General features: G+C 48.4%; 1 protein-coding gene across 1 annotated transcript in view; it reads right to left on the reverse strand.

Moving 5' to 3' along the window:
- The window catches only part of LOC142576609 (polyamine-transporting ATPase 13A3-like), a 296153-nt gene that overhangs the window by 8966 nt on the left and 266316 nt on the right, over nucleotides 1–20871 (reverse strand). Inside the window, exon 28 of the mRNA XM_075686810.1 lies at nucleotides 18533–18681. Within this exon, the coding sequence (XP_075542925.1) occupies nucleotides 18533–18681 (149 nt within the window). The remainder of the gene's footprint in view (nucleotides 1–18532; nucleotides 18682–20871) is intronic.

Here is a 20871-nt window from a genome sequence, read left to right on the forward strand (position 1 = left end):
GTTTTTTGGCCATTTGTTTGGCGATTGCCATGGCCACGACCACCAAAAGGAACCGCTATACGCCGACTTCCATAATCCCCAGCAGTAAACTGGAGAATTGTACAGTATGTGGAGCAAGCGGCTATCAGTAGGCAGCTGAAACTTATATATCTGCTTCATTTGGAGGCCAAAATTCAGGCCATTTTTCAAAGTACCGCCTTTCTGGACACCACTACGGATCCTGCTATATAATGGCTCGTCTATTCGAAGCGGCCTTCAAGAGTGTGCGAGGCTATGATAATTCCTTGCAGACAGAGTCCGCCCTTCAAATTTCTGCTGCTACGCACCACCACCAACAAGGAAGTCACGGATCGTCAGCTTCACAAAGGATCAGAGCAATCTTCGACTTTAGCTTCGCAACGACTACGATCCTTACAAGCTTCCGAGTTCTTCGAACTTACGGCCCAGTACATGATGGCGACAAAGAAATTGACCAATCCCTGCTTCCTTCAGAAGCATTTCAAAGAGGGCCAGTCATACCAACGGAACTGTTTTATGATGGGCCTCTGCCCGCAGTGGCAAAGAAGAACGAACAGCTGGCTACGGAGCACTAAACGACGTAGTTTCCCGCCAAAAGTCAAGTGCAGTAACAGCCGTTTCATCGTTTTCACTGTTTCTGTGCCAACGCCTCATGCAGCAGTTGCGCCTGACGGGATATAGGTGTTTATGGGTCACATTTCTTGGCGGAATAGTAAGAGCACTAGTTGGCATGGGCGCCGGTGTTACCATGATAAGTCACTTACTCCTAGCCGAAGCACTGCATTTGCTTAAGCCTGACCAAGAAGCCGGTCAATTATTTATCAGCGGCACGATGTTTCGTCAGGCCGGCCACGCTTCAATCATTTTGAGTACTCAGGGAGTAGTTTTATAGTGGAGTTTATGTTTGTCGGCACCCCGATTTGCAATGCAGTACTGGGCTGCGCGCGGTGCAAAGAGGTTGACATCACCGTAACGCTTTCCCCCTGTCACCTGGATTTCGTGACAACCTTAACAAAACAATGGCTTAAGTGTCATCGGCAGAAACGAGCGTGCTTGTCGACCGAAGCAACGGATGTCACGTCAAGCAGGAGTCCGTGGCTTGAAGTAGGCGAACATCGCCAGGGCGCCCAATCTAGGCCAGCGCAGCGTCCCCACCACTGTGTATAAGATGTGGCTGGCGAACGGCGAAACGGTGTCCAGCAGTGGCGCTCTACTATGGTCAGCTTTCATCGTGGCGGCAGATGGCTTGCTCACTGCTAGCTCGGTGCTATCCATCATCGTCGATTGTCACCGTCCGCGCTTCAGCCTTTTTCTTCCCAAACTCTTTCTTCCCTAAACATACCACCCTTGTACGAGCATAGCACCTGTGTATTCTCCTTATATATTTAGTTTTAAGAGCGCAGTTGTATATCACTAGGATTCCAGCATTTCTTCGTCTCCGCCGACAGACAATTGAATCAATCAGCGCGGAAAGCGCACACCACATACGCCATTGGGTTCCTTGCTGCACCACCAGATGGCATTCGCCTCCGCACGTCCCGCGCAGTTGCCGCAGGATGAAGTAGCCAGTAAATGGGAAATATACCGGGAGAAAGTCTATGGTTCAGATACTGGTGCAAGCAAAGAACAGGTGAAACTGAACGTTGCTTGTCAGAAATACGTGAGAAAAATAAGGCTACACCTAGCATATTTTAGAACTACATAAAATTTTTAGGCAGGAAGTAAACAAGAATACAACAACATATTCTAGAGCAAGATGGAAACACACTTGAACGGGAAGCGGCAATAAATTACATAAAAAATAACAGCCGAATCTTTCCAAGGCAGTGAAGAGGTTACATTTTAAGAAAAAGAAAGGGGGCATGATAGAGAACCAGGTGGAAAAGGAACTGGTGCTGACAAATCTCAACTGGAGGAAAGCTGAAAAAAAAATTCCTAAGCGCACAGCCACAGGGCTAGACGAGGTACCCGTTAGGCTGATTAATGAACTACGACCAAAAACTGAGGAAGCTCTGGTGAAAGCAGTGGAAAAAAACTTTAAAAGAGACTAATACCAAACAGTTGGCGACAAAGTAGAATGAATTTAACTTATAAAGGTAAGGCGGAGAAACATAGAATTCACTCGTATAGAGTGTTGACCATTACACCGGTAATATAGAGGCTAGCAATACAGGCAATCAAATTAAAGCTGCAAGCATGGGCGGAGTATTTTGGGAGAACTTTACAATGGCTTCAGAGTAGGTAGGCGTTTGGATGATAACTTATTTTTTTTGTACTCAGTGTATTGAAATATCAAGAGTAGAAAGCACACCATTATATTTGGCCTTTTTAGACATTATAGCAGCGTGTGACAACGTAGACGACAGCATTTTGTGGGATATTCTGGAAGGGGAAGGCTTAGGTGGCAATTGCCTACAGCTTTTGAGAAAGATTTATCTAGAAAATACTGTTTGCGTTGAATGGGAAGGAATGAAGTGCGAAGAGAAAGTTGATATCAACAAGAGGCTGAGACAGTGGTGCCTTTTATGCCCACTGCTGTTTATGATGTACATGGTGAGGATGGAAAGGGCACTAGAAGGAAGTAATATCGGTTTAATCTCTCATACAAGATGACGTGTACAGTAGTAGCGCAGCAGCTTCCAGGCTTATTTTATGCAGACGGCATTGCGTTGCTACCCAACAAGCAAAATAATTTTCGACGTTTGGATAATATCTGTGAACAGAAAGGCGAGAATTTAAGTTTGAAATTTACTGTTAGAAATTCAGGTGGTATGGTATTCATTGAAAACAATGGACACTGGCAATACACGGCCAGGAAATACCTCAGGTAAAAGAATATAGATAACTTGGTATATGGATAAACGAAGGAGATAGATATATATGGAAACACTGGAAAAAACAATGACAGTAAAGGGGAAGAGAAATTCAGCCATAATGAAGCGCAGAGCGCTATGGGGATACATAGATACGAGGTGCTCCGAGGTATGTGGAAAGATGTAGTGGTTCCAGGACTTACTTTTGGAAATGCAGTTGTTTGCTTGAAATCAGGGGTACAAGCAGGACTCGATGGTAACCAAAGTCCAGTGGGATGCCTCGCATTGGGCGCTCACGTGAAGACTACAAATGAAGCTGTGCAGGGCGATATGGACTGGACTAGGTTTGAAGCGAGGAAAACTCACAGTAAAACTGATTATGAAGAACCACTGAAGAATATGGGAGAAAGTAAATGTGCTCAGAGAGTGTTGAGGTACCTGTACAAGAAAAAAACATTGATTCACAGTGGAGGAAAAGAACAAGGAAGGTTACTAGCAAGTATGCGGCCTGTAGGTTGAGCAACACAGCATCAAAGAACGTTAAGCGAAAAGTCAGAGAGGCTGATATAATCTCAAGGGTGGCGGCAATGGAAAAGAAACCTGCTATGAGTAAGTACCTAACAAAAAAAAAACGAAATCAGGAAAGAAACAGTTTATACTAAAAGGAAAGCTCATTACCTTTCGAAGCGAGTTCAGGGAGCCTTAGAACACGCACCTATAAAGCGAGATATAAGAAGAAGAAGCATGTGCTTGCTGCGGTAAAGCAAGGGAAGCCATGGAGCGCGTTTTATTAGAATTAGAAGACGTCTGCCCAGCGGTCGATTTAGGCACCACTGGCCTCCTTGAAGCCATTGGGTTCAGCGAAAGCAAGGGAAAAGTAAACATCTCCGCAACAGAGATAAGAGGCGATTGGAAGGTTGGTGGAAGTAGGGAAACGACAAAAAACGGAGAAGTACAAAAGCAAAGTTCACTATAGGAGATCGGGATATTTGGTTGTGGGAGTTCATCGTGGTGTTCTTCTTTTCTTTTTTTTGAGTTGCGTAGGAGATTGGGCAGTTTAATGGCAAGAACTTGGTGGCGAAACCCACCGCTCCGTTCCAAAGGGGACGCTCATGCCGTTCGTCCGTCCGTCCGTCCGTCCATCCATCCATTCATCCATCCATCCATCCACCCATCCACCCATCCATCCACCCACCCACCCACCCACCCACCCACCCATCCATCCATCCATCCACCCATCCGTCCATCCGTCCGTCCGTCCGTCCGTCCGTCCGTCCGTCCGTCCGTCCGTCCGTCCATCCATCCATCCATCCATCCATCCATCCATCCATCCGTCCGTCCGTCCATCCATCCATCCATCCGTCCGTCCATCCATGCGGGGGAAAGAACAAAAAATAAAGCAGAAAGCATGCCTTCGCGGATGGCGTTCGCTGCAAGTGTTTCCTGGTAAAATTTGTGGTTGCATAAGCTGCAGTTGCCTGGAAGCGGCAAGTCTAGCGTACAAAGTAGGAGGTGACAATATTGAAATTTCTACGTAAAAGAGCCCGCTTATCAACTGATTTCATTTGTGTTGGGATGGCGCTATGGGAAGACCACGCATAACAAGGACTTTTGAAAAAAATTAACTGCTGGGGTTTTATGTGTCAAAACCATTTTCTGATTATGAGGAACGCCATAGTGAGGGACTCCGAAAACTTAGACCACCAGGGGTTCTTTAACGTGCACCTAACTCTAAGTACACGGGTGCTTTCACATTTCGCCCCCACCGAAATGTAGCTGCCGTGGCCGGGATTAGATCCTGCGACCTCGTGCTTAGCAGCCTAACACCATAGCCACTAAGCAACCACGACGGGTCCAGGACTTTCGAAGAGCAACGCGAACACGATGAGTGACGATGGGAACAGCAACGTCAATACACACAACAGCGTCAAACTAATGCTAGGCGGGACGCAGCTGTACCTGTACAAATACCATGAGTGACGACATCAATAGCAACGTCAATATGCACAACGGCGTCGTGCTCAGGCTCGTCTGAACCCAATTCACGGATACGTCACTGTGGTCTATCGGGTCAGGTGATACCACAACTTCGCTAACCAACCACTTTCACAGCGTAGATTGGAGCTCCATTTTTTATGTATTGTACCTTGGCTTACCAATAATGTTTCCTTTCGCTCTTGAAATACACTGTATTCGATATTCATGTACAAACGACTCCGTTTCTGCCGATGACACTTGCGCCATCGTTTTCCTAACTTTAACACGAAGTCAGACAGCTTCGTGACACTACCCAGCCCCACTGTCTAGCGCCATCAACTCCTCCTCAGCAGGGTTGTGACAGTTACAGCTGTAACCATCCCCGCTTTTGGTCACCACCCTTTTCCAACCGTGTCAAAAATGTCAAAAATTTTGCATATAGTGGTCTAAGCTCTCTTTGATCTCGTTTTGATGTTGTTCAGCCCGCCACTGCAAAAGTAATCATTGCATGGACGTGTGTTTCGGAACCACTAGCTGGCCAATGAGTACCGGCTTAGCTTGTAAACGCCATCATCACGGCATACTTTTTTAGGGGTTCATGCGCTGCAATCTTTGAAAAGGTGTCCTTTTAGAGCATCATCTCTCCTCTCGGTGTTGCCAGCTGCCAGTGTTACTCAATAGTTATAAACGGCGGGGAATGCGTAGGCGAGGCATCAGAGCTTTCAGCACCCTGAGGTGTGCCGAAAACATTACGACGTACACTGTTTTTAGTTCTCATCATCTGCCATAGGAACATCTCTAATTTAGGCCCAGCTATTCTACATCGAACTGCAATTTGTTGAGACCTTGAACCTGCAGTATCGACAGTGCATTGCTGTTTTCCAAGCTGTGCGCGGGTGCCTACCTTGGATTGCGCATCATGGCAACAGAAAGCATTGTGCACCCTGTCGGTTACCATCTTAGACGTGTTGCGCCATCAGGGTGCAAAGTTATCCAAGATCATGTAGCGAAAATGCTCCAGCCAAGTATCATTTAGCCGTCATACAGTCCTTGGTAATCTATGGTCTTCGTTACAAAAATTAAGACGCCGCCATTATTTTCTGCGTCCGTTACAGGAAACTGAACCCCATCACACTCTCGAGCGTTTACCCATTTCCCCGCCTTGATGACACGTTGGGCACACTGCAGGATAGATGCGAATTTCTACCCTATATGTTTTATGCCAGTTCAGTGCACGTGTTTCCAATGACATGAGACAGAACTTTGGTGCAACGGTCAGTGAAATGTTATGAAATTAATTGCGATTTATACAATTATTCTTATTTTCATCAGACGCAACACGCACTCTTAAGCAACGATTGCTTGTGCACTGCCCAGGCGAGAGCCTTGATGTCGTAATTTTACAGAGGTCGATGAACTTACTCAACAGCCACGTTACTTTCGCTTGGACAGGCCCGTGAGGCTGTGTTTGTGTGAGGACGGCTGAGTAGAATCTTAGTGAGTCTGATTCCGAGAAAGCTCGGCTGAGTAGCATTTTGATGAGCCTGAGTTAGGGAGTGAGCTCGGGTGACTATAATTTTGTTAGTAGTAGCAAGCTTGAGTGAGTAGAACATTGCCCTGTCTGAGTCAGTGAGCTTGGCTGACTAGCACTTTGGCGAGTGTGAGCCTGAACAAGTTCGGTAAAGTTGTGTTTTGGCGGAGTTTGAGTCTGGTCGAGTGAGTTCGGCTGGGTATATCTTGAGAAATCTAAGTACGAATGAGTCTTTCGCAAAAAAAAAAATCTTTTGGGAGACTGAGCAAGTTCTGATGATTGCCAATTTATGAATGTTTATTCACAACACCATTCACACAAGGACGAAAGCAATGTTTTCTGAGGGAGGAATTGTGAAGAGAGGTGTTCCTAATGTTACCGGATTAAAAAAATAATTCCTTGCGTATGGGGTACAAGCATTGTTGCTTCCATCAATACGACACACAATCTTCACATTCCCATAACAATCCAAAGGCATGATTCGAGTGAGAGACAGTCCCTGTAACGCTCAGAAAATAAATTCTCCCACACCGCGACAGGACGCCAAGTCCTCAGTAAGCTGAGCATTCCTAACCTCATGCAGGTTGGAGTCAAGCTCCTCATACGTCTGGAGATTCGCGACACTTTCCTAATTCCCTCTGTCCTGAAGAAGATGCACCACGACCACATTACAGCACGTCGTGCCGTAAAGGCTCAGCAACTCGACAATAGGTCTGAGGCGGATTCGCACGTGGCTTATGTCGACGCCGCGGACTAGCCGACCCACTCGCCCATGACAATTGGCGTGGTCATACGCTTGAATCTGGGTACCACACTAACTAGTTCCACGCGCAGTATTAATCCTGAAGAAGGCGAAGCGGGTACGCATCGACTACGTCATTATACCAGAGAACTCATCTCCGTCTCAAGCACACCGTATTTTCATCGGCACACCACCCTCCCGTCGCCGCAACGCCCACTTGCTCTGGAACCCCGCTACGCAGGTCTTACCGGAAGTGAAGAAGCGCACGATGTCGCCCGAGCAAGCGTCCACCTGGCACGTCACTGCTCTTCAGACTAGCAGTTTTTCGGACGGCCTCATCATCCGCAAGCGCCTCATCACGAGGCTACAGCGACCATAGAGTGACTTATGGTTAGTACCTCACGTACTACCGTAAAGTCCGCCTCAAATACCCCTTCCCGACAAGTCTGTCAACAAGCGTAAATCAACCGCGCGGCTGCTCGTAGAGACGCACACCTTTCCCAGACCGTCCCTTTACCATCACATCTACCCCGGTGCCTTCACACCACACTGAAAAACATGCCACCCGCCACGCGCTGCTGTTACGCACTTACGCACCGACTGTACCGATAGCTGCCCCTGACACTTGCGCCGGCGTTCACCGTGAGCGCGACCCGACCATCTTTTGCGAGACCGGAGAACATGACGTCGAAGACTGGCTGTCCTCCTATGAATGTGTACGCTCATAATAAGTGGGACAACCAGATTAACTGAATAGCGTTACATTTTACCTTGCTGACGCTGCAAACCTATGGTTTAAGAATCATGAATCTGACATTTCGAGTTGGTCCCCATTCAAGAGGCATTTCGCCGAAATGTCTTGCCGCCCTGCCGTCCGCAAGCTACGCGCCGAACAGCGTCTACGCCAGCGAGCACAGCGACGAGGCGAGACTTTCCCCAGCTATATTGAGGATGTCTCGGATGTCTGCAGCCGTGTTATTCCTACGATGGTGGAGGACGAGAACATCAAACATACTCTGAAGGGTATTGATGACTCGTTTCAAATGCTGCTGGCCAAAAGTCCAACCAGCATCGCCATACTCTTGAACCTGTGTCAGAGTTTCGGCGAATTGCGCCGCCAACGTAACATCGTCCGCCAAAACGTCCCAAAGGCTGACTCAGTCTCGACCATTGCAGCTGCCACTGGCCATACCGATCCTTCTGCTCTAGTCCTTCAGCACAAGAATTTCATTCGCGAGAAAGTGGCCCGCCCGCTGACGCTGGTCCCTCATAGCCAGGATCCTGCCCCAACACTGAATCCGGCCGTGCAACAAGCCATCCGTGCCCAAATATCTGACGCACTTACCCCCGTTCGCCCGCCAGCTCCTGTGACGGCACTGCTCTCCTATGTTGACTACCCACCGCTCTTAGCATCTCCGACGGCACCGCTCTCTTATGCCGAATACCCGTCGCCGCTCAACTATGCTGCCGCTGTCACACGATCACACCTACCGTCATATTCTGTCCCACGACCAACGCACCGGGTTCCCCCTGCTCGCATTCCACGGCAGTCACCCCAGCTTCTTCATCGAGCCGACACGTGACGCATGCCAGACAACACCCCTATTTGCATACTCTGCGGAAGTGCTGGTCACGTTGCGCGCTTTTGTCGTCGTAACATACCCTCGCACCTTGACGCCTTCGACCAGTTTCCCTACGCTCCATAACATGCCGCCCAGATACGCTGTCATGATGCCGCTGACTCACCGCTGAGACCCTTCGATCGCGTCCACCGTTGAGACAGTCGCCGTTCTCCTTCTCCACGTCGACGGTCGCTCTCACCTATGCGTCGTCGACCACCTACTGCCGAGGGAAGCTGACTAGCGCAGTTCCGGAGGCAAGAATTGCAAGTTTATCGAACTTCCTAAGGCCTCAATTTTCAACACAGAATGTCATTGACGTCCATGTCGAGTGAGCATCCGCCCGAGCGTTTGTCGTACCGGGGCCGCCAGTTCCGTCATACGTGAAAATCTTCGTCGAAAGCTGAAAAAAGTCACGCCCTCTTCATCTGACATGGCACTCTGCACTGCTAGCGCGCAACGCATTCATCCTACAGCTGCATTCCCCACCCGTGTAGTCATCCAGGACGCTTTGTACATCATCGAGTTTTTTGTGTTGCCCTCCTGTTCTCATGAGCTATTCCTCGGGTGGGACTTCCTGTCACGTTATAGTGCTATCATCTATTGCTCGTGCGCGCAAGTGGCCCTTTCACTGTTATGTGACTTGCCATCAGTTGGCGCCGACCTCAATGTTCCCAAAGTCTTCGTTGATGATGATACTGATCTACCTCCGGAGACGTCAGCGCTTGTGACCTTGTCTTGCACTGCCGTGCCAGACAGACTAAAGTGTGGCGTTTACGCCATCTAACATGCTTGCATCTAACATGCAGCTGGGGAGGATCAGGTAACAGCAGATTTGTTGAAGGATGGTGGGCAGATTGTTCTAGAGAAACTGGCCACCCTGTATACGCAATACCTCATGACCTCGAGCGTACCGGAATCTTGGAAGAACACTAACATAATCCTAATCCATAAGAAAGGGGACGCCAAAGACTTGAAAAATTATAGACCGATCAGCTTACTGTCCGTTGCCTACAATGTATTTACTAAGGTAATCGCAAATAGAATCAGGAACACCTTAGACTTCTGTCAACCAAAGGACCAGGCAGGATTCCGTAAAGGCTACTGAACAATAGACCATATTCACACTACCGATCAGGTGATAGAGAAATGTGCGGAATATAACCAACACTTATATATAGCTTTCATTGATTACGAGAAAGCGTTTGATTCTGTCGAAACCTCAGCAGTCAGGGAGGCATTACGGAATCAGGGTGTAGACGAGCCGTATATCAAAATACTGAGAGATATATATAGCGGCTCCACAACCACCGTAGTTCTCCATAAAGAGAGCAACAAAATCCCAATAGAGAAAGGCGTCAGGTAGGGAGATACGATCTCTCCAATGCTATTCACAGCGTGTTTTCAGGAGGTATTCAGAGACCTGGATTGGGAAGAATTAGGGATTAAAGTTAATGGAAAATACCTTAGTAACTTGCGATTCGCTGATGATATTGCCTTGCTCAGTAACTCAGGGGACCAATTGCAATGCATGCTCACTGACCTGGAGAGGCAAACCAGAAGAGTGGGTCGAAAAATAATCTGAAGAAAACTAAAGTAATGTTTAACAGTCTCGGAAGAGAACAGCACTTTACAATAGGTAGTGAAGCACTGGAAGTGGTAAGGGAATACATCTACTTAGGGCAGGTAGTGACGGCGGATCGGGATCATGAGACGGAAACAATCAGAAAAATAAGAATGGACTGGGGTGAGTTTGGCAGGCATTCTCAGATCATGAAAACCAGGTTGCCATTATCCTTCAAGAGAAAAGTGCATAATAGCTGTGTCTTACCAGTACTCACCTACGGAGCAGAAACCTGGAGGCTTACGAAAAGGGTTCTACTTAAATTGAGGACGACGCAACGAGCTATGGAAAGAAGAATGATGGGTGTAATGCTAAGGGATAAGAAAAGAGCAGATTGGGTGAGGGAACAAACGCGAGTTAATGACATCTTAGTTGAAATAAAGAAAAAGAAATGGGGGCATGGGCAGGACATGTAATGAGGAGGGAAGATAACCGATGGTCATTAAGGGTTACGGACTGGATTCCAGGGGAAGGGAAACGTAGCAGGGGGCGGCAGAAAGTTAGGCGGGCGGATGAGATTAAGAAGTTTGCAGGGACGACGTGGCCACAATTAGTACATGACCGGGGTTGTTGGAGAAGTATGAGAGAGGCCTCTGCCATGCAGTGGGCTTAACCAGGCTGATGATGATGATGATGGTGATGATGATGATGATGATGAACATGCTTGCCCACCGCAAGGACTTATTTCTCCTGTTCGCTGTCGTCACTGTTAGGTCACAATCCGATTTGATATCCATCGGTAATCCGTACCCGTAGCCAATGACCATACTGCACGGTGATACCTTAGGATTTGTGCAAGCCGTCACATGTACTGAAGACCGTGATGTTCAGGATGGCGCCACGTGTTCACATCTGGTTGCCATAACTTCCGTTTCATCAACATTGCCTTCAGCAGTTTTCGACAATGCCATCTGCGCAGAGCTTTCAGCGTCTCATCACATTCAACTTCTTGTTTTACTGAACAAGTTCGTTTGCTCGTTCGACTGCAACATACCATCCATGAGTCGCACGGCAAGTGTCTCTCATACTATCGACACCGGTTCTCACGCCCCCTTGCGACAGCGTGCGGATCGCGTTTCCACAGAAGAGCGCCGAGTTATCACGGTAGAAGTGGACGACATGCTTCAGCGCGGCGTCATTCAGCCTTCTCAAAGCCCTTGGTCGTCACCTGTCCTTCTAGTGCGCAAAAATGATGGCACCGTTCGGTTTTGTATCAATTATCGCGCAGCCTAAGCAGGTTTACAAGAAAGAACGTCTTCCCACTGCCTCATATCGACGATGCTCTTGACTGTCTGCAAGGTACCGAATACTTCTCGTCTTTATAACTCCGCTCTGGCTATTGGCAGGTTCCCATGGCTGACGCTGACCACGCTAAGACAGCTTTCATCGTTGCCGATGGCCTGTACGAGTTTGTCGTTATGCCTTTCGGGCTCTGCAATGCACCCGCTGCCTTCGAGCGCATGATTGAAACCATCCTTCGTGGACACAAGTGGATGACTTGTTTATGTTACCTGGATGACATAGTTGTTTCTCACAGGATTTTCCGACACATATCGCCCTTCTGCATGACATCCTGACTTCCTCAATTCAGCTGGCCTACATCTCAACCTCAAGAAGTGCCGTTTCGCTGCCCGAAAATGAGCTGTCTTGGGTCACGTTGTCTTGAAAGACGGCATCCTTCCTCATCCTTCCTCATCCGGACGAGCTTCGCGCAGTCGGCGAGTTTCCGAAGCCCACATCTATCAAGGCCCTGCGAAGTCATAGGCCTGTGCTCTTATTTTCGACGCTTCGTGCGAAACTTCGCCTTTACTATCGCACCCTTGATGTAGCTGCTTACCGCAAGCAAAGGCATTTCCGAGTGGCCATCAGCATGCGAAGAAGCCTTTGACAAGTTACGCGAGTTGCTGACTTCACCATCGGTTCTTCACCATTACGAACCAACTGCGCCGATAGAGGTTCACACCGACGCCAGTGGTGTCAGCCTTGGTGCGGGCTTGGCCCAACTGAAAGCCACGAATGAAAAATACGTCGTGGCTTATGCCAGCCGTACCCTTAAAAAGTTGAGATGAATTACGCCATTACAGACAAGGAATGCTCAGCCATCATTTGGGCATTGGGCATGTTTCGTTTTTATCTCTAAGGCCGTTCTTTAACCATCTCACTGACCATCACGCACTTTTTTTACTCTCCTCATTGAGATACCCGCCGGGACGCCTGGACCGTTGGGCGCTTTGCGTGCAGGAATACGACATTCATGTCCTATGCCGTTCTGGTCGAAAGCATTCCGACGCTGACGCGCTCTCCCGCTCACCGATGACACCTGATGTGGCTTCTCTTTCCGCTTGTTCTCCGACCTCAGACCTGTCACTACTGACCGCTACTGACATGCCATCCGAGCAACGCAAGGACCCTTCGCTTTCCCTGCTGCTCGACTACCGTAACTATCGGGCGTTCCTTCAACGCGGACGCAACGCCGTCAAGCGGCCCCCTTTGTCGTGCAGCCCACTTTACCTATACGACCGCAACTATATGCCTGCCAGTCGGAAATGACTTCTGGCTATCTCTCGTCACATGCGCTCCGATATGTGCACGTACTTCTATGGTGACCCTCAAGGGCGCCCACGCCGGTGTCCTAAAAACCTTAACAAGGCTGCGTCAACGATATTACTAGCGTGGAATGTATCGGTTTGTGCAGCAGTGCGTTCGATCATGTACGCCACCCGCCGTGGTTGCTCAGTGGCTATGGTATTGGGCTGCTGAGCGCGAGGTCGCGGCATCGAATCCCGGCCACGGCGGCCGCATTTTGATGGGGGCGAAATGCGAAAACACCCGTGTACTTAGATTTAGGTGCACGTTAAAGAACACCAGGTGGTCGAAATTTCCGGAGTCCTCCCCTACGGCGTGCCCCATAAGCAGAAAGTGAAACCCCATAAATTAATTTTTTTATCGTGTACCCGTGTTTGAAGTAATAACTTAGCGCGAATAAAACCACGGAAACAAGAAAGACGCACAAGGACAGAGCTTGTCCTTGTCCGTCTTTCTTGTTTCGCTGGTTTTATTCGCGCTAAGTTACTACATGAAATGTCGGCGACCAACTAGCCCAACAGTCAACTCTTCTAGATCATGCACCGCCTGCCGAAAACAAAGCAAAACTCCGCCACGGCACCCTAATGGCCCACTACAGCCGCTACCGTACCCTGCTCGACCGTTCGAATCCGTAGGCACCGACCTCTATGGCCCGCTCCCCTACAGCGGATGTGGAAACCGCTGGATTATTGTTGGCATCGATCAATTGACGCGCTACGCCAAGACCGTGGCTCATCCCCCGTGCCCGCCCGTGACGTTGCGATCTTCTTTCTGCACAACTTTGTCCTTCGCCACGGCGCTCCTCGAAAACTACTCAGCGATAGGGGTCATGTGTTCTTGTCAGAAGCGATACAATCCCGCCTTCGCGAGTGCCAGATCCTTCATCAGAAGTCGACCGCGTATCACCCGCAAACGAACGGTCTCACGGAGCGCTTCAACCGAACACAGGGCGACATGTTGAGGATGTATGTCTTGTCCGGCCACACCAACTGGTACACCGTACTCCCGTTCGTTACTTTCGCTTATAACACCAAGACACCAGTGACCACCGGTTTTTCCTCTTTTCTTCTCTTGTATGGGCGTGAGCCTTCGTGTCCTCTGGACACTATCCTGCCCTACCGACCTAACACTTCCGAGCGTAAAACTATTTCAGAAGTCGCCCCATACGCCGAAGATTGCCGCCAGCTGGCTCGTTCGTTTACCAGCGAGGATCAGGGGTGTCAGAAGACAAGACGCGACAGCCACTACAGCACGCCCACCTTCCCTACTGGTCCCCTTGTTTGGCTGTGGATACCGCCTCACGTGCCCGGCCTTTCTCCTAAAGTACTTGCGCGTTACCACGGTCCGTACAGTCGCGATCAATTTAAAGGTGATCGCGCGAACACCGACTGGCGGGCCTTCCAAGCAGCATAGTGGCCGATTTCAGAACTGCGAAGATGAAAATTGCGCTGCCTTCTTCCCCTTTTATGCTCTTCTAGGCTGTAACCATCACGCGCAAGACTAAGTCGCCACATTTTGCGTTTGTTTCCCTTTCATGGCAATGATGCGTGGGCGTCGCTGCTTCATGCATATGTTGGCTAACAATGACGCCTCTGTGCAAAAGCTGATAAGGCAATCGAAATGAATTTGCAGGTTACCTCGTGAAGGGTGGCGGGCGTGACAGCTGATCAGGGAACAGCAAAAGAGAGAGAGGGGAGCTATCTGATTGTCAGATGTAAGTGCCGCGAGGCGCCGCTAGAAGATCGGAGCGGCCACCCAAGCTCCGTGAAGAACGAAGAAGAGAACGGGTGCACGAGAACGGCGGAAGAGGTGCGATCTCGCAGTTTTTGAACCAGGCGTTCAGCAGTTCCGAGCTCCTGGGGTGAACGAAGCGAGGGTTCCTGCGAGGCGAGACGTCCCTGGCAAGGTGCGGAGGATCGCGGAGCCGAGCGTGGACGAGGACGTCCGAGGAAGGGCTCCTGCTGCCAGTGCTCGAGACGCTGGATGACCCGAGTGCCGCCGGTCCCAGAGCAGCCGCACCTGAGCTGTGCCAAAGCCACATTTTTTTCTAGGTGGCTTTGGTTGTGCCGAGCAGCGTTGAAGTCTGTCACAGATGTTGCTATGCTAGACACGGTCCTTGTGCGACCGCCCCACGGGCATTGCGAGCGGCGTGCTGGACGTGCGACTATAGCACGTCGGTCGCGAGCGACGTCCGAGCGGGACACCGAGGCCGCACGGAACAAGGCGTCCCCTGGCTGCTGCCGTTGGGGCTCCCGAGCGTGCCGAGCCCGAGAACCGTGCCGAACGGGGCCCGAGCGTGTCCTCGTCGCAGCCAGCTCGAGCACGGCTGAAACTACAGTGCCGTGACGACCGAACCGTGAGCCTCACAACACGGGACTGTTTCATTCCGTTTATTCCCGTGTGCTGTGTGTGTGTGGACACACTGACTGCCGTTGCGCCGGTTATCAACTCCGTGTATGTATAATAATATTCGGGGTTTTACGTGCCAAAACGACTTTCTGATTATGAGGCACGCCGTAGTGGAGGACTCCGGAAATTTTGACCACCTGGGGTTCTTTAACGTGCGCCTAAATCTAAGAACACGGGTGTTTTCGCATTTCGCCCCCATCGAAATGCGGCCGCCGTGGCCGGGATTCGATCCCGCGACCTCGTGCTCAGCAGCCCAACACCATAGCCACTGAGCAACCACGGCGGGTCCCGTGTATGTATGTATGTATGTATGTATGTATGTATGTATGTATGTATGTATGTATGTATGTATGTATGTATGTATGTATGTATGTATGTATGTATGTATGTATGTATGTATGTATGTATGTATGTATGTATGTATGTATGTATGTATGTATGTATGTATGTATGTATGTATGTATGTATGTATGTATGTATGTATGTATGTATGTATGTATGTATGTATGTATGTATGTATGTATGTATGTATGTATGTATGTATGTATGTATGTATGTATGTATGTATGTATGTATGTATGTATGTATGTATGTATGTATGTATGTATGTATGTATGTATGTATGTATGTATGTATGTATGTATGTATGTATGTATGTATGTATGTATGTATGTATGTATGTATGTATGTATGTATGTATGTATGTATGTATGTATGTATGTATGTATGTATGTATGTATGTATGTATGTATGTATGTATGTATGTATGTATGTACGTACGTACGTACGTACGTACGTACGTACGTACGTACGTATGTATGTATGTATGTATGTATGTATGTATGTATGTATGTATGTATGTATGTATGTATGCATGTATGCATGTATGTATGTATGTATGTATGTATGCATGCATGCATGCATGCATGCATGCATGCATGTATGTATGTATGTATGTATGTATGTATGTATGTATGTATGTTAAAGGTTGCTTTGATTTGTAGGAATTCACGTAAATGACTCTCTGACCTTCTTCCGCCTCATTGCGCACTGGCAAAAGTGCCGAATAGTCCTAAACACTACACTGACGTTTCCCTCTCGACCGACGGTGATGCCATAACGTGGCGCTGCTCCTAGTTTTGGCCGCCGCTCGAGCGATTACCTTCAGATTGATCGCGACTCTACCGGATCTTCGACGCCTCCTCCCCTGTGAACTATATCGTTGAGCCCATCACACCATCGCCGGATCTTCGTTGTCGAGGTCGGGAGACAGTGCATGTTAGCCGGCTGAAGCCTTATTTCGACCACGCAACTTCTCTGCCCCCTGAGTCACCAGGATGGCTCCGTTTCACACCTGGAGCCAATGTAATGAAGCAGACGCACCTAGTGTTTCGATAGAAGCTCGGAGACGACGACGATGACCCGTGCTGTGATTTGCAAGAGAGCTCGGACTGTTCACTGCTGCTAGGCTGCTGTTTATCTGCTGCTTCCCGCTTTTAATTAAGCATGAGGATACTTGTTTATATGATACAAACATGTTCGTTTCTTTCTATATGACACAGAATCTTCTAATTCCCATCACATTACAATGACCTGTACTAAGTGATTGACGATCCCTTTAACGCTCCCAAAATAATCTGACAATTTTGTTTATTCCAAATCAAAGTGCTAAATATGCTATCGTATAGTTTCCACATGTGTTATGCGAGCTTTATAAGCAATCGCGTCTGGCGGCAGAGGTAACGAAATCGTGAAATGACAACGGGAAAAACACGCGAGACCTCTTCGTTGTAATTTTTCTAGAGCAATGTTGCCCAGTTGTTCTTGTCCTTGCAGTACTATCTAACTCACTTTCGGTTTCTGGACTTGGCTTATTCCAAAAGAAACCTCCTCATTTACAAACAAATACATTACGTCAATAAAGTTTAGCATAGTGTGTTCACGGCTGCTTTGAAGCTTGCATTGTCGGGAACAGCGGCGATGGATGTAGGCAGGTGGTTCCAATCCATACTAGTACTTGAAATAAAATAACCCTAGTGGAACTTTGTCTACACCTACACATGGGCTATGATCGAAGAACGTGAATAACATGTATTATGGACGCGTTATAAGATAATGATAAAAGATGACGTTGAAATCAGAGGTCTTATGAAAATGGTCGATTGTCGTGCCATCTGCGCCTCAATAATTGGAGCGTGCTTGAAATAGTGTGAATTGAAACACGTCGCGCAACTACACAACTACGCATAGTGCAACGCTCTCGTGGAAATCATGAATACTACTTCTACCGACAACCTATCCTCGTAAGTGAACTCGTCCTACACGAACTGGCACCTCTTCCTCACCGAGGTGGTTCCGCCCACGAATAGATTCAGACAGTAGCCGTTGTCTCTGTTCTTCGGATGGATGCAATAACTTAAGCTCGATGATCAGTAGTTTGTTGATTTGTGACATGAGTCAGTGGCTACACCAGAGCTACTTGTCAGACGGCATAAGCAAGCTCACGACTACTTACTCAGCACATACGCTGGCAATCCAACAGCCCGCTGACCATCACATCATTCGTGCTGTTGGACAAGCAGCGAAACTCCGGCTGCACTTTCGAGGGCCCTACTGAGTTTCGAGTTGCTTGAGTTCGGTAACCTACTGTGTTGACGCCATGCCAGAAACTAGGCTTTACGGCGCGCAACCCCCCCTCCCTTTCCCTGAGCATTTTTCTCATGAAAAGATATGTCCCCTGACGTGCCAACCTTACCTTACATTTGCACGGCGCGCTTGAACCATGGTGCTCTAGACATCAACCACGCCAAGCAGTTAATTTCATTTAGCGATAAGGCTATCAATGGCGGCAAACGTGTTCCCATATAACGTATGGCGTGTGGTTGCACTGCAAATGTAGTACACAGAAACACTAACACCGAAGAGTCGGACATGACCTTGCGCAAGGTCTGTAGTGTCTCATTTACACAACCGGTATAAAATATAAGCGATATATAAGCATTCCTTAGTTATTTCTAGATATAAGACAAGTTATATCTTTGCTGAATGTCAGCATAATTTGCCACGCCTTGTATGTATCAAAACGCACTAGAAAGTCTCGAAATTATAGTATAAAATATCAGAAGCAACTTTCTATAAGTGTTGTAACCAATGTAATTGTGAATATACGCGTCCTGCGCTAAATAACTGCGCGAGAAGTTCTGGTGAACTTACTGTTGGTCCAGAATGGCCTCTGGAATGGGGGGCCTCTGGTGAAGACCAGAGCGGTTACAACGTACTGGTAGCAGGTGAGGAAGAACAACGTAGCAACGTCCCAGTAGTCGTAGACGTCTTCCTCAGGGTCCTGTGACGGGTACTCGTACCTGCGTTTTCAAAAAGTTCTGCGTTAGCAACGCCACTTCGCACTACAGAGCATATCAGAAGCACACTGTTAACTAAAGGTACTCGGCGCTGGCAAACACAAGAACAAAAGAAGGCACATAGGATGCACCTTAACCGTTTTTGGTCACGGTGTTAGGAAACAAGTCCAGCTCGCCGCCCTTGGGCACGACACTGCTAACGCCATTCATTTATGTACAGCTGGACTGTAAGCCTAAGTGATCAGAAATTATTCAGACGTTTTCATATAAAATGGTAAATTAATGTACCCCCGGCCTCTATAAGCATTTTCGGAGCACATAATTCACTTCGTCGTAGCACATAACCATGCCATATTGAAACGACGCAGTATCACTTCCACAGGATGACATCGTAATGTAAGCATGAAATTCAGGGTGAGTGCCCCTCTACCCCTCCCCCCTAATGCTTAGGGGGACATGCCATATTTTCGTTTTTCCCGCACCCTCGAAGCTTTTGCAGCCGAATGTGAAGGCGACCAGTAGAGCTCAGGCTCCTAAAAGTGCAGTTTTTATGCGACTTATTCACGTCCTGTAAAAATCACAGATTGTTAGAGAGGTACGCGAAATAATTTTGCTCAAAAATGTCAATGAAACTTTACGTCCGCTTCAACAAACGCCTAATATGCATGGTCTGCCACCTTGGGTAAAGCACTCGGAGTGCGTCGTATGGACTGCACAGCGCTCTGTGTGTTTGTTTGCCACTCACTTCGTTCCGCCTTTTGTACTTACTTGTTTTGTTCAAAGGTAAGAATTATATTGAGGGGTCTTCTGGCTGGAGCAACGCCTTCATTTCTTACACGTGGAAATGGAATTTCAGAAGCAGAGAAATTTCCATTAGTTCGTTCATGTCAGAAAAAGGTTCTGTTTGAACACCAAGCGATTTGTACTTCAAGCTACATCCCAATTTTTCGATCCATTGAGCTTCCTGTCGCCATTCGCCATGTAAGCCAAAACGCTTTTTCAAAGGACCTGGACCGAAGGGCTAGACTGCGATGCATCGTTGCCTGACAAACTTAACGAGTAATGCCAATGGATGCCAGAAATTGAATACTTAAATGATTTTTGTCAGCAGACGTCCGCTAACTGACCTCAAAGGCGATGATACACGATACCACTACATGTATTTACGGACGCGAACCCTCATGCCTATGGTGTTGTTGCGTATCTGAGAGCTGATGAAGCATCAAGTAGAACATGTTTTATTTTTTATGGGGTTTTACGTGCCAAAACCACTTTCTGATTATGAAGCACGCCGTGTGGGAAACCTGAAATTTGCATGACCTGGGGTTTTTAATGTGCACCTGAATGTAATTACACTGGTGTTTTCGCATTTCGCCCTGTCATATGTAAGAGGCATGTGGCGCAGAAAGAAAGGAAGAGGACGATGTGCACGTATCGGTCCGAACGGCACGAGCCTTCGAGGCACGTGACACGAGCTGTGATCAAGAGAGAAGCGGCGTTGAGGTGGCATTATCGACGTAGCTTTGGGCCAAGAAGGCTGTAGCGTCAGCATCGCAATGGTGACAGGAGCCATGGAGGTTCGGTCAAGTCCGTGACGCTGGCGGGCCGGGGTGTGTCCGTCGACTTCGGCGACATTCGAGCGAGGCTACTTGGACTTGCTGCAGCGTCTCACGCATGCAGTGCCGGGCACTCCACGAAGGATCCCGCTTGAGAGGCATACGAGCACGTAGGATAGCCCCGGGGCGTCTCGTTTACACTTGAAGTAGCGGCCGAACCCTGAGTTAGGCCTCACCAGAGAAGCCGGAGCGCCACGTCGCCGACGGAGCTCGGGACAACGGCATGACAGACGGACGAGTTGACTGGCCAACACCAAGGCAGCAACGTTTACGGAGTCGGCGAGAACACCGACTACGATGAAGATCCGACACGTATCGGACTCGGAGGATACGTGCGACGTCAAAAGTCTATAAGAATGACCCTTTCTGCAAGTGCACAGCCTTAGGCTATGGTTGCCTGACTTGCGCCTAGAAAGCGCTAAGGACTGACATGGCTGCCGATAAGGCCATGTTTAATCCCTGATAAGTGGATAGCATAAGTGCTAGTATTTCTTTATTGTGTTTTAGTTTACATGAGTTTTATTTTTAGTTTGGGGCAATTCAGATCTGTTTACTGTGCTGCCGTGCGTCTGCCAAC

The sequence above is a fragment of the Dermacentor variabilis genome, chromosome 3 (genome assembly GCF_050947875.1).
Source record: "Dermacentor variabilis isolate Ectoservices chromosome 3, ASM5094787v1, whole genome shotgun sequence".
Classification (NCBI taxonomy): Eukaryota; Metazoa; Arthropoda; class Arachnida; order Ixodida; family Ixodidae; genus Dermacentor; species Dermacentor variabilis.